The 12677-nt window shown below is 41.3% G+C and overlaps 1 protein-coding gene across 7 annotated transcripts in view; it reads left to right on the top strand.

Moving 5' to 3' along the window:
- LOC104922921 (myocardin-related transcription factor A) overlaps window positions 1-12677 on the top strand; it is a 35153-nt gene that overhangs the window by 2778 nt on the left and 19698 nt on the right. For 4 of the 7 annotated variants that reach the window (XM_019266006.2, XM_019266004.2, XM_027285316.1 and 1 more), the window contains one exon: window positions 1853-2028. In XM_019266006.2, coding sequence (XP_019121551.1) covers window positions 1890-2028 — 139 coding nt within the window. In that variant the 5' untranslated portion in view covers window positions 1853-1889. Of the gene's footprint in view, window positions 1-1185; window positions 1739-1852; window positions 2029-8877; window positions 9357-12677 lie in introns of those variants that run through there. The other 3 variants (XM_019266002.2, XM_019266007.2, XM_019266009.2) reach the window with 3 other exon arrangements.

Here is a 12677-nt window from a genome sequence, read left to right as displayed (position 1 = left end):
CGGCAGACTTCACTGTACCCGGTGGAGATCATCATCAGCAGATCTTACCATAATCCTGGCAGAAGGCCGCTTCATGAAGGCTCAATTCCATTTATTTTTCATAGTCTATAACTGCAGCCATTAACCAAAGGTCAGTGTTTCCCTAAAATACCGAAAAAGGACAAATGCTCTGGGTGTGTTGTTTTTCCATCCAGAGACGATATTATTACACTTGTATCAGAGCCAATACTGTTACTTACTACTTCTGCTACTTCTTGTCTCTTATCCCTTTGTAAACCTGCAGCGCTTGTCCAACCATAGCTGTAGGATAAATTTGTGGTTTCAGGTTTGCATTTCATCCTAATACAGAACAGGCACAAAGCATATGTTGTTAGCCACATAGGAGTGGTAAAAGGATGGAGGAAACATAATATCCATGGAAATGAGGTGAGGTTGTTGTTGTTGTTGCTACCGCTTGAATGCTGATACTAAATTGCACGTTGCTGATATAGTCTTCTCTTTTGGTGTGCTGTTTTTGCAATATCATTAGTTCAGCTTATCATTGTTTTACTTCCTTACAGTTTCACGAATGAAACCTTGTTCAGATGCTAACAGTGGAAGATCGCATGTGCACAACAGACTGTGCTGTACTTTATTTTGCAAAACATGTCATCCTTTAAATTTCCCTAGATAAACAGAATAGAAAGAAGGTGATGAGTGAACACTTAACAACAAGTTGCAAGTAATACTAATACTCAATACAGTATTTGTATTTGTTTATGATTACATTATTTATGATCAACAACACAAGACGTAGCTGCCTTTTATTTCCCCAAGCTCTCGCCAACGACGACTCTCGTTCGGTGGCTTCTTTTTCACTCACTCTCTCCTTCTTAGCTTCCTCCGTCAACGTCCTCTTCGATCTTTTCGCCTCTCTCATTGTGTCCATAGAGGCTGCTGAGCCCGGTTACATTGTTCGCTTGCACAGCTCCTGTTCTGGTACGACACTGACTCTACCCAGCAAACATTTTCTCTATAAAATATGATCCAGTTTTTATTAAAATCAGTGAAATAGTTGGTGGTGTGTGACTTAGTGGCGTAAAGCGTTACGTACTTCTTGCTGGTGATCATACCCAGAGCACAAAGACGCCATTCACCTGATTTAAAAGTCAGTGTAGCATCAAAATGACTTCAAATCTGTTATTTTATGATAGAAAGAGGCACCGTTTCTAGATTTCTGTACTGCAGTTTCTAGCTTGGTGTAACACTACATTTTAAGGGTCAGAATAATAAAAGTAAACTGGGTTGGCATAAAAATACTGGATACCTACCTCCCATTCCTGTGAGTAAATGTCTCGAGTGTGTACTTCTGTGTGTGTATTCGGGGTTTACCTTTCTTTGCTGCCAGAGGCTGATTATGTCATGTGTTTCCACGGAGAGCATTGTGGTGTTTTCTGTAACGCAGAACCTCATTGGCCTCACCGTTCCAGCAACTCTCCCAGTTTATAGTGAGTTGCCATAACAACAGAGCGGCAGACCCGTCATCAACTTTGGGTGTCCGTTACCTCTGTTATGTTCTCACCGTTAAGTACAGGCTCGTATAACTAGAAATGAGTCATTTAGACAGAGATAGAGGGTTGGAAGGGAAAGATAGGAGGTGGTGTATGTGATGGGAGTAGAACGAGGGAGTATGAAGGGAGAGAGGAGAAAGATAAAGAGCGGCTGAACTAAAGGGAGGCAAAATGCTTCATGCTCTGAGGTAACACAAGGACAGTTTTCGTGGGCGTTCGTGGCACATTTGCACCTGAAACTCTAAAAGGTTTGCACCGAGTCCAAGTGTGTGTGTGTGTTTATGTGTTTCCTCACTTCCCAGGTCTGTCTACAAGCCTCACTCTGAATCCCTGGTAACCATGGAAACCAAGTTTGGAGAGAGACCAAATGCAGATGCCTCCATCTCCAGCCCTCAGAGTGAAGCTGTGGCCAATGAGCTGCAAGAGCTGTCCCTGCAGCCCGCCCCCAACCTGCTGCCAGTCAGAGACAGGAAGAATGGTAAGTGGCAGTTTTTACACTCGAACCAGATTAAACTGCTTTTCACTTATTCAAAGCGGTGAAAGAGAGGTAAAAACTCGGATGTAATCAGGTGCAAACATGCAAATAAAAAAACCCATTATGCTCCCATTTGATTGAATTTATCTGCTCTCTTTGTATTTAACTGTTTAAAAATGCAAAGAAGTAAATGTTTCGAGATGGAGGGAGGGTGTTTGTGTGCCACACGTTTTTTTCCAGCATCTATTGAGCGGCTATCCACTGCTAGCGTTTACATTTCGGACATACTAGGTTTCCCCTTCGCATTACGTCATTATAAACAGCGAGTGCCATCTTCCAAATGCACATGCACTCAGGGGTGAGCTCGCTTACATTCACACCCACACTCACACACAGTGTCCAAACCAGTGAAAAATATTGTATACACACCATATTTCAGCATATTTGAAATGACGGTTTAACAACAAAGTCGACCTTAAACGTCACCCACACACTAAGACGTTGTGTGTAAGTTTGTCTGCAAGTATAAATACACCACCCGTTCTTAAAGCTACACCTCAAAGGATTTCTGTCTGCTCTTTCTAAGGCTGCAGAGAACAATCTTGATTTAGAAACTGGGTTCAGATGTAAGGACCAGGTAAGGTCCTGGTATTAAAGGTATTCTGTAAGATATGGAAGAGTTTATGGATCCCATAAATATGTTTTCATTTGTTGGTCGTCATACATATTTTCTTCATTTGTTTTTTTGCTGGAAGTTTGCAGGATCAGGCAGAGTTCTCATCACAGTGACATAACATGTTAATGGATCTCAATCCAAAATAAAGCGGTGGTTGCTGTTATTTTTGTTTTCACGGTTGAAATGTAGACTTCTCTAGCCAGAGGCATTTTGCTGGTGTCTGCTGTGGATGTTTAGAATTTGATAAAAAGGAAGTGTTATAATGGATTTCATGTGGCACCGAGATACAGATCGAACATTGATGTCATCATAATATGTTGCGAATGTTTTCTTTTTGCTTCTGTGGACAATTAACTTTTAGGATTGAGCTAAAATCAACATTCATGAGGCAAACTGTTCCATTATTTGAGTGACACAACTGGCCTGCGTGTGTTTATTTGTATAAAAGTATTTTTCTGCTTGCGTATTATTAAAGAGACATTCACTTGGAGACTATTTAAGGTCAGGTTTTACTTCCTTTATTCAGACTTTTTAAAATTAACTCCATATTCGGTGACTATAAATAAGTAAATGCAATAATCTTTGTGATATTTACAGCACTGTTTTTCCCTTTTTTCCATTCAGTGGGAATTAATATGCATGAGCATATGACAAGTTAAAATAAACTCTGGAGCAGAAACAAGTATTACACTACGTGGAGATAAATCATAATGAAATGAGAAAGGACACAGTAAACCACTTTTTCCACGTTCACCTCGGTCTTTTTCCCCCAGAAGGGTCTGTTTTGTTTAAATATGAACATATCTGCTAAGTTAACAGCTGACAGTAATCTGAAACGTGTGAGCAAACAACTGTACCGGTTAGACAGGAATGCCCTGTGGATGAGCCCTCTCTATTTTAAGGTGGTGCATGTCCCCACCTTCTGGCCAGTACAAGTACTACATAAGTACCTTAGTCTGGTTTAACAATTCATGAACAGAATATCATCGGATTGACTCATGATTGGTTTTCGTCCCCTTCAAATCCCGTTAAACAGTCCTGAATAACCCATCTGTATGTGGCAGCGTGTGTGTGTGTGTGTGTGTGCAACCTTAGCCCCAGTGTGCACGGATAAAGAGGTTCTGGATATAGCAATGTGGCCAGCTGGTCCTTTCTATTTAAACCAGTTGGAGAGAGTACAGAGGTTAAGAGGAAGGAGAGATGTAATATCAGAGGGAGGGTTGGTTGGTTGGGGGAGTTCATGGGGTGATTTTGAAGTGAAGAAAAGGTTTTGGCTGAAGAACTTCAGGAAGAGCAAAATAGAATATAAGGTCAAAGGGAGAGTTCAAACTACTTTAACGGCAATTAATCCAAATACCCCAGAGAGTCTCAGCGGACCAGACGCAAAGTTTTGCTCCATGTTGAAGAAAATCTGGAAACTATCTATGTTAACTTTTTGGAGACAGGTTTGCAGTTTAAGAAGCCAAAAAGACCAAGATTCACTTCACCCAACTACAGATATTTAGTGCATCTTTTAGAGCTGTCAAAACACAGTGTGGTCCCATTATTTTTAATAGTTTGCAAGAAAAAGTGAGACAGACCTAACTCATTCTGTCTTTAATTTCCACAGAGCTCAGTTTGACTGACGTGTGGATCAATAGTTAATAACTACATTTTCATTTTGAGGGAGAAAAAAAACAAAACTGAATGGAAATATAAAGACAGGCTGATATACGAGGGATAGTGGGGAATAGAGTGGATTGGAAAATTGATATCACTGAGTCAACAGCTAATTAAAAAAAACAACAACAAACACATAGTGAATGGTTGGTATGGTCCCAGTGGCTATTTAAAATGATGTGTTTGTACTTTTTAAGAACTTTTCAAGAACTTTCTTAGACAGACAGACAGACAGACAGACAGAAAACAGAGTCTTCATATGGAAAGCAGAAATAATGGCAGTAGAAATATGATTATTATAATGACGTGCATGACAACTCCACCAGAGGAAGGAGGAGGAGGAGGAGGAGGCGTTTAGGGTTGGATTTAACTTGACTCTTGTTTACAGCTTTGTCTTGTTTTAGGAAGGTGAAAGGTGATGAAACTAAAGAAGAGACGGATATGTAGCAGTAAAGAACAGCGGTAGATATGAAAATAGCATTCACAGCCACAGCCACAGTTGTTTTAAAAACTCAAATATACTTGGGCTAATTTAAAATCTTTCAGTTTATAGGCTTTTGTGATGCATGATGCATTTTATGACCCAAGAAAAAAGCCTTAATGAATTTTCAAAACTGCTTCTCTGCAATTATTAGATCTAACAAATAACCTTGATGCAGCTACCACTGGCATTAGCTTAATGTCTTGAAATGGTGATAACTATTCCTCTGTGTGGACCACTGTAGCCTCAGAGCCGTGATTTAATTTCCTGTATTGTGGAGCAGAAAGTCGTTGGGGTTCTCTCTGAAGTATTGAGTCAGCTTTTTAATGAACACACACTGACACATTAGTTTACTGCAGCTACTTTTGGTGGTGACTTTTGACCCTTTCGTCTCATCGTTTCCTCCCAGTGACATAACGGCAAAACCCTTTTAATAGATCCACGGAGCACCTCCCCCCAAGAGATGACAGTGAGACACTGACGAACATATAGACATTCTGCAGGGTAATGAAGACAAGGTCAAAGGTCAGCAGAAAAAAACCAAAACACTTCTGAATACAAGCGTTGTTCATAGGATCTGGTTTGTGCAGGGTTCATTGACCAGAATGAGTCTGGTCATTGACGTTTCTTGACCTTTAGAGCTTTGTGGAAATCTTTAATAGAATTTCGGGTCTGTTGGTCAGTCCACCTCTTTGGTCCAAAATGAAATATCCCAACTATTGGATGGATTGTTTTGAAATTGATTGTTTTGCAAAGCCTCTAGGCTAGAGTCATGTTTAAACACCCGTTCTGCTACTGTATGTTTAATTTGATTTTGATCTCTTTGAATTATAACACAGAAGTTCCCATAATTTGGTAGCAAACAGGAAGTACATTTTGGAAGTATGTTGTCCTCGAGTCAGTCAACATGAGTTCTGTTTTTGTAAGCCTGTATTTGTTTTTACATTTTTCAGTGTGCCCACGGACGTGCTATCACTGGATTACTTAGATACTGAATTAAACTTGATGATTCTCAGTCAGCTCATTCCTGCCAGGTGAAGGATGCAAAATAGAAACGAAAAAATGCATCTGAGAGCATATTACTATATAATCAGAGATCTTATTTAAAGTCCTACATCTAAGCTGTATTATTACTGTTTTGGTATTTGATTTAATTGAGTATTTATTTAGAATACTAACACTAATGACTTCCCATTAGTCTCCAAGACAAGAGAGGGTGGAGAGAGTCTATCCCCATGACTAGTCTCCCCTCTTAACTCTGCTGCATGTGTTCTTGAGCGATCACGATATATAAGTCGTCAAGGACATTGTCCCCAATATCCATTCTGAGGAAGTGTCACATTGCGTTATGAGGGGTACAATAATTCGGGCCAAATATCTCTCTCCTGTCTGGGTAGGTTTGTAAAGAGATATTCAAGCACTTGTACAGATACAAGAGGAAATTCCCCCTTCACCTCCACAGGACCTAAACGACTCCTGAAAACTGAACAGCAGTGCAACAGATCAGCACTCAACACTGACCTTGACTAATCCACATTACAAACATTACCTCTCCAAACCACGACCTTAAGATCCTTTTTCTGTTGATTAATCAACAGAGATTAACATCAGCCTCAGCTGATACAGCAACACGGAGCTCTGTGTGCGGCAGAGAAAGGAAGAGGGCCGTAGATTTCCAGCCCACCCGTGGCAATTTTTAGGCTTTCATCTCAGTGTTTACGATACGAGCACACACTTTATAGAGGCTTTAAATGAGTCAGATATGTGCAAACAAAGATGCGCAGACTCATCTTTAGATCCATTTATACCCTTCCTGTTACATTAATAGTACAGATATATTAGAGTCTCACACAGATACGCTCTCTCTGAGAATAAACAATCGCACACACATGCACAGAAACACACCCAGGATTATCCCTGCCAGCGTTTTTTGGTCAGGGTCTTATCTGAAGTAATGGCGGATCAGAGTCCTGATTCGTTTTCCCCTCTCTCTTGTCTGACTCAGGAGTTCTTGGCCTGGGGGCACCACATCTTGCATATTAACACCCTCTGATACAAAAATGCACACGCAGACACTTCATCCTGCATATTTAACGACTGTTATTTGTGTGCATCAGCTCACTTAACAATCCCTTATGTCTGTAACAGAGCCACTGATTAAATTATTAACAAGAGGGCATGCTTTACTCACCGTTTCTTTGTTTCCCAAGCACTAATGTGAACATGACAAGGGCCATCGGTTCATTGTAATGCTCGCCGACAGATGAGAAGAGGGCGCTTGGTTTTTTCACCTTTGAAGAGGGAAAACCTCTCTCACCTTTTAATGTCATGTCATATTATCTGATGTCACCCGGGACGGAGCCTTAATAATGGAGATGAATGAAACTGTCAATGGACAGGAACAGGTGTTTTATACTGACACGCAGGCGGGGAGAGGAGAAGACGGTCGAGATAAAAGAGGGAGATAAAGGCAGTTTAATGGCCTACAGGCAGGTTTATTGACCTGCTAAAAGAGGACACATCAGGCGGTGGTCGGACTGTAGACGTAGTTATACCTTTGATTTCTTTTTCTCTTTTTTAATTTCACAATTGCTAAATGTCAAGGCCAGACTTGTAGACTGTAGATGCCGGCTTCAGAGGACAGGCTTTCTCAAAAAAGATCCCGACATAAAATTTCAGTTCTCATTATGTGTCCTACATTAAAACATCGCTGTAGGTGCAAAGGCTTAAAGGTCCAGTGTTTAGGCTTTAGTGGCATCTAATGTTGAGGTTGCAGCTTGGAAATTGCAACCAACTGAATAACCTTCTCCTCACCCTCCTCTTCCCTGCCGTATTTAGAGCCAGTGTTTAGTTGTTCACTCTAGGCTGCTGTAGAAACATGGCGACACAACATGGCGGGCTCCGTGGAAGAGGACCCCCGGTGCCTGTAGATATAAATGTCTCATTCTGCGGTAACAAAAACCAAAACAGTTGTTGTATTCAGGTGCTTATACACTAATAAAAACATAGTTATGTAAATTATACATTACATTCTGTATATAGAGTCCCCTAAATCTTACACACTGGACCTTTTTAAAGAGGGGTACTGCTTGTTTGCCTGATTGACTGTTTGTAGTCACAGTTTGTTAATTTCTGGCTCTCATCAACTGGCACAATCTTTGCCAAGTCTTTTTAGAAATCTGTGGCTGATAGAACATTATCGGGCTATTTGCAGAATGTGGTCGAAAAATGATATGCACAACTATTCTGTTACCACAGAATGACCATTTTATATCTACACATGCCACAGATCCTCTAGTCTGTCACATAGATGCTAACAAATCCAACACACTGGACCTTTAAGATTCATTGCATTCAGACTGTTACCCTCTTTATTAATGCGCTTGTATATGAATTAAATAGAGAGAAGTTAACGTGCTGCTAATTCTAGTTGTATCTGTAATGAATGTTTGTTTGACAGAGAGTCATTTCAGATGTCCTCTCCGGTACTGAACTGTGTCAGACGAGTAATGTTCTTTAGTTTGAGTCCTTCGAACTTGGTGAGCAGGAAGTGGAAAACCCCAAAAGTCAAACAGGTGCGGAAAAAGACAGCCAAACAAAAAAAAAGGCAAACCAGACAGAAAAGATAGCAGGCATGTAGAGTGGCAGCAGGTGTGTGTGTGTGTGTCTGTGTGTGTGTGTATAATGATTTTAGGCCTGAAGGCATGGCGGCAGAGAAGGGCTCCCACAGGTGTACACCACTGACCCCAGACTGAGCTCAGATCAGAAGTGCTAAGTGAGAGGAATTTGTTGAGGAGCAAAGGGTCCCCACTCAGAATGTGTGTGTGTGTGTGTCCTTGTGTGTGTGTGTGTCCTCGTGTGCGCCTGTTTGCGTCTGTCAACGGCCGAATGACTGAGTAGAGCAACAGCTGTGACAGACTGCTTGATCACGGATTCACCGACATTTGACACACACGTGAACGCACACACAACCACGTCAGTCCCTTAGCTGCAGCAAACACAGCAGAAGCTCTTCTAAAGCTGCGCAGTAGCTTTGATACGGTAGCTTTGTAGTTATCCACGCTAGTTTTATGTCACTAATATGATACATTTAATCTAATCAAGGTGTTATTCTTCCAAAGAAGTGATGGTAAACGTCTGTTTTGATGAAGAGAAATCTCTTTTCATGCGTCACTTTGCTTGAAACTCTCTAACACCTGCATCCGGCTTTTGTCAAAGAGGATTACGTTGCTCTGTTTTGTGGATGTACAGACTTGTGGCTCGCGACAGCTGCACAAATCCAACACCTGGACTAAGCCGCGGCCCACCTCCAGCTCCTCGTTTTCTTTGCAGCTGCTTTCAAGGAGTCTCATTCAGAGTAATTTCCGAGTTTAATCGCACTCGCCATGCTGGAACACCTGCCTTGTGTCCGCATTGACCCTGCCCCCCTCAGGCCTCCGCCAATCAGCAGGAACATGGATGAGAGAGCCATACGGTTTGAGTTAGAGCGCCAGGCCTGTCAGAGTCTCAGACAAGGTGGGATACCTGTTGTGTGTCTTGAATCCAGAGTGCATACAGTACATATTTGTTGATGTGTATAGTTCAATCTTGAAATGCTTTTAAAAGTAGCTTGATGCCTTGATATCATCGGTAAATCGTCTGTACTTGTACAGCCCCTTTCTCATCTTCTGACCACCCAAGGAGTTTCTGCGCCACATATTTCATTCACCCATGCACTGCTTATCAGTTTTGGGAGCTAATCATTCATGCACATTCAGGCACCGATGCCACAGCCTTCGGGAGTCTTCAAGGACATCAAGGACACTTTGACATGCAGGCTGGAGGTGCCAGCGTTCAAGCCGCAGTAGAGAAACAATGTTGAAATTATTTGAAGGTTTCGATTTAAAAGAACTACTTCGACTGATTTAAGTGTGTGGGTCTTCCTCCCAGTGGGGGGTAAGTTCAGGTGCTAAGTGGATCAGATACTCTACAAGTGGCTGGGTTACAGTTGGGGCTCGTCCAGCCTGGGCACAGCACACTTTGCCTTGAGCACATGAACTCAGCAACCTGTTGACTGTAGCTGGACTCGGTAGCAGTTTAGACCGATTTAGGAGAGGACAAACTCTGCGAACTGCAAGAACCTTCCAGAGACGTCTAAAGTGTAATGACATGGATCGAGACAACCCCTAAAAATACGATTTAAAGTCACGACATCATACTTAAACCTCTTCTGCAGCTGTTAGATAGTATATTGAAGCCGTTTGGGTTGTTACAGATGTATATACAGTGTGCAGAGTCACACAGGCCTCATTCCAATCAATGGGAATAATAAGATATATTGGCAGAATTTTAACCAACATACGCTGAAACTTATTTGATGTGTGTGTGTGTGTGTGTGTGTGTTGGCAATTTACAGTAATGTTCCTTCTAATTCAGCTGGCTGTCCTGAGGGATTAAGTTCCAAGAGGTTACAACATGGACACAAATAGAAAACTGTGTGAGAGAGCATGGGAGAGAGAGAGAGAGAGGAGGAGCACAGGTTAGGGATAGAAACTGAGAGCACAAAGTACAGTGAGTACTACGCTAGCAGAAAATTGCAACGCAGAAACAGACAGCTGAGAAAGTTCATTTCAGCACTTAATAATGTTTTTTAATGGGATCGCAGACAAATTATACGAACGGATTCAATAAATCCACATGGTTCAGAAGAGATTTATAAATCCCAGTCTATAGAAATGTGCTTGAAGCAGTGTTTTGAAAGGTGACACTGGTAAGCTTGATTCCTCGTGTCTCTCTCTCTCTCTCCCAGGAGAGGAGGGAGGATAATGAAAAACAGCAGACACGGAGTGATAAAGAGTAAAAGGACAGAGTTGCAGACTGAAAAGATAGTGACCGAATATGGAGTAAAATTGAAATATATCTTCAGGGGGGAAGGCAAAATATAATTCATGGAAGACGTCTTTAAAGTTGAAGTGACTAAACCATCAAAACAAAGCAGCAGTTAGCAGCCCTCTTTTATTTCCTGTTGCTGCTGTTTCTCCTTCTCGTACATATTCAGTATGCACCTTATCGACTTGAAATACTTGGCTACATCTTAAAGACTGCAGGATAAAGCTGAATGCAATAAGTTTTCTCCTTCACCAGCTGATTATCCACAGAGGACAAAGAAACGGCATCGTTCTTGTACTATATTGTAGAGCTAGTTAGTCCTGGCGTTAGAAAAACATCGCCCTCTTCACTACCGTGGATAACGATGACGTTACGCTACAGAGACACTAATTTTAGCTTAAATGGTAAGACAACTAAACTTCTGTGACGTGAATTTTCCCGGTGTGGCTTCATTAAAGTCTATCTTATCTTCACTTGTCTTACTAGTAGCACGCTGGGAGCATAGTAGACGTGTTTGTTGTTCAGTGGAGCCTGTAACACCACAAAACAAGGCTAATTTCTTCTGATTTAACTGTAAATAAATAAGTAGAACCCAGCAAATACTGGCTGAGCCTGATATTAGAGAATAACAAATGTACTTATGTTTTATGTATAAAAACACATATTTTGCAACGATCCCTTAAATGGGACACTTGTGACAGCCACAGTAATGCAGGCACGATATTTAAGGAAGGAATTTAATAATTATAAACAGCTATAAATAAAAAAGGGCATAATTAAAGGGTCAGTGTGAAAGATTTGGGAGACTCTGTTCACAGAATATAGCAAAAATATGGCAACTATGTCTATAAATATCAGGTGCTTACACTGTTTTGTTTGCCTCCCTCTTTAAAACAGTTTGTACTTAGTTCACGTCTGGTCTTGTATGATTAGTATAATTGGTCTTGCCTTCATTAAACTGCTCTTTAGTGAAGGTACACTCGCTGTTATTTGAGCAATGAGCACACTTTCCCAGAATAGATTCTGTATCAGCACATTGCATCACTTGCCTGTCATCTCTTGGCGCGTATCATCTGCCACGAAAACAAGTATTGTGTGTGTGTGTGTGTGGGTATGTTTCATGATTGTGTGTGTGTGTGTATTCACACTATGTCGCCGTAAGTAGAAGTATTAAAATATCTGTGTTTATTTATGCACGGTTAATGTGCGCTCCGGTGTACGTTTGTGCGTGTTTGCAAATATTAGACTTGCAATGAGTATCTGTGTTAGTGTTTGTTTTGTTAGCATGGCCGTGTTTGTCTGCAGGAGCCAGTTAAATCCAAAAAGAGAGAAACTGCACCAATCCTGCGTCAGCCGCGTCCTAATCACAGAAATCAAAGAAAGATGAATGTTTTTTATCTCAGGACACACAGAGGGACTGTTTGCTGATTCTGCCTGGAGTATAGGAGGCCACAGCAACAGAGTTTGTTTTCATTATTACCAACCTGGAATACAAAGAAATGTACGCAGTGCTGAAACACACAGATCTTTTCCAATGTGTAGAAAAAGTTACATTTACAAAAGGCAAAGTTAGAGTTTGACTGAAGAAGAGGAGCAAGAGGGGCAGACGCAGGAGAACGATCAATGTTTTTTCTAAGTAATTGAGTGAAAGCTCATGTAGGGAGACATTGCCTGGCTTTTTGACCAGCAGAAAAGAAGAAAGTCTCCTTGTAGTGATGGAAGAATTAGAGGTTGAAAGAAGTAGATGAGGCATCCAGGAGAAGGAGTTCAGGATGTAGTTTCAGGCAGGTTCTAGGGCCAAATTGAGATTTTTTTCTCTCCCCGACACAGTGAACACCCAGTATGATCACTTTAAAGTCATTCCAACTCCATCAGTCTTCATCCTTAAAGGTCCTGTGTTGGTGGCATCGAGTGGAGAGGTTGCAACCAACTGAAAACTGCTTGCCTCATCCAACTATAGTGGCTGCT

The sequence above is a fragment of the Larimichthys crocea genome, chromosome XII (genome assembly GCF_000972845.2).
Source record: "Larimichthys crocea isolate SSNF chromosome XII, L_crocea_2.0, whole genome shotgun sequence".
In the NCBI taxonomy this organism is placed as follows: Eukaryota; Metazoa; Chordata; class Actinopteri; family Sciaenidae; genus Larimichthys; species Larimichthys crocea.
This window is presented reverse-complemented; position numbering and strand designations above follow the sequence as displayed.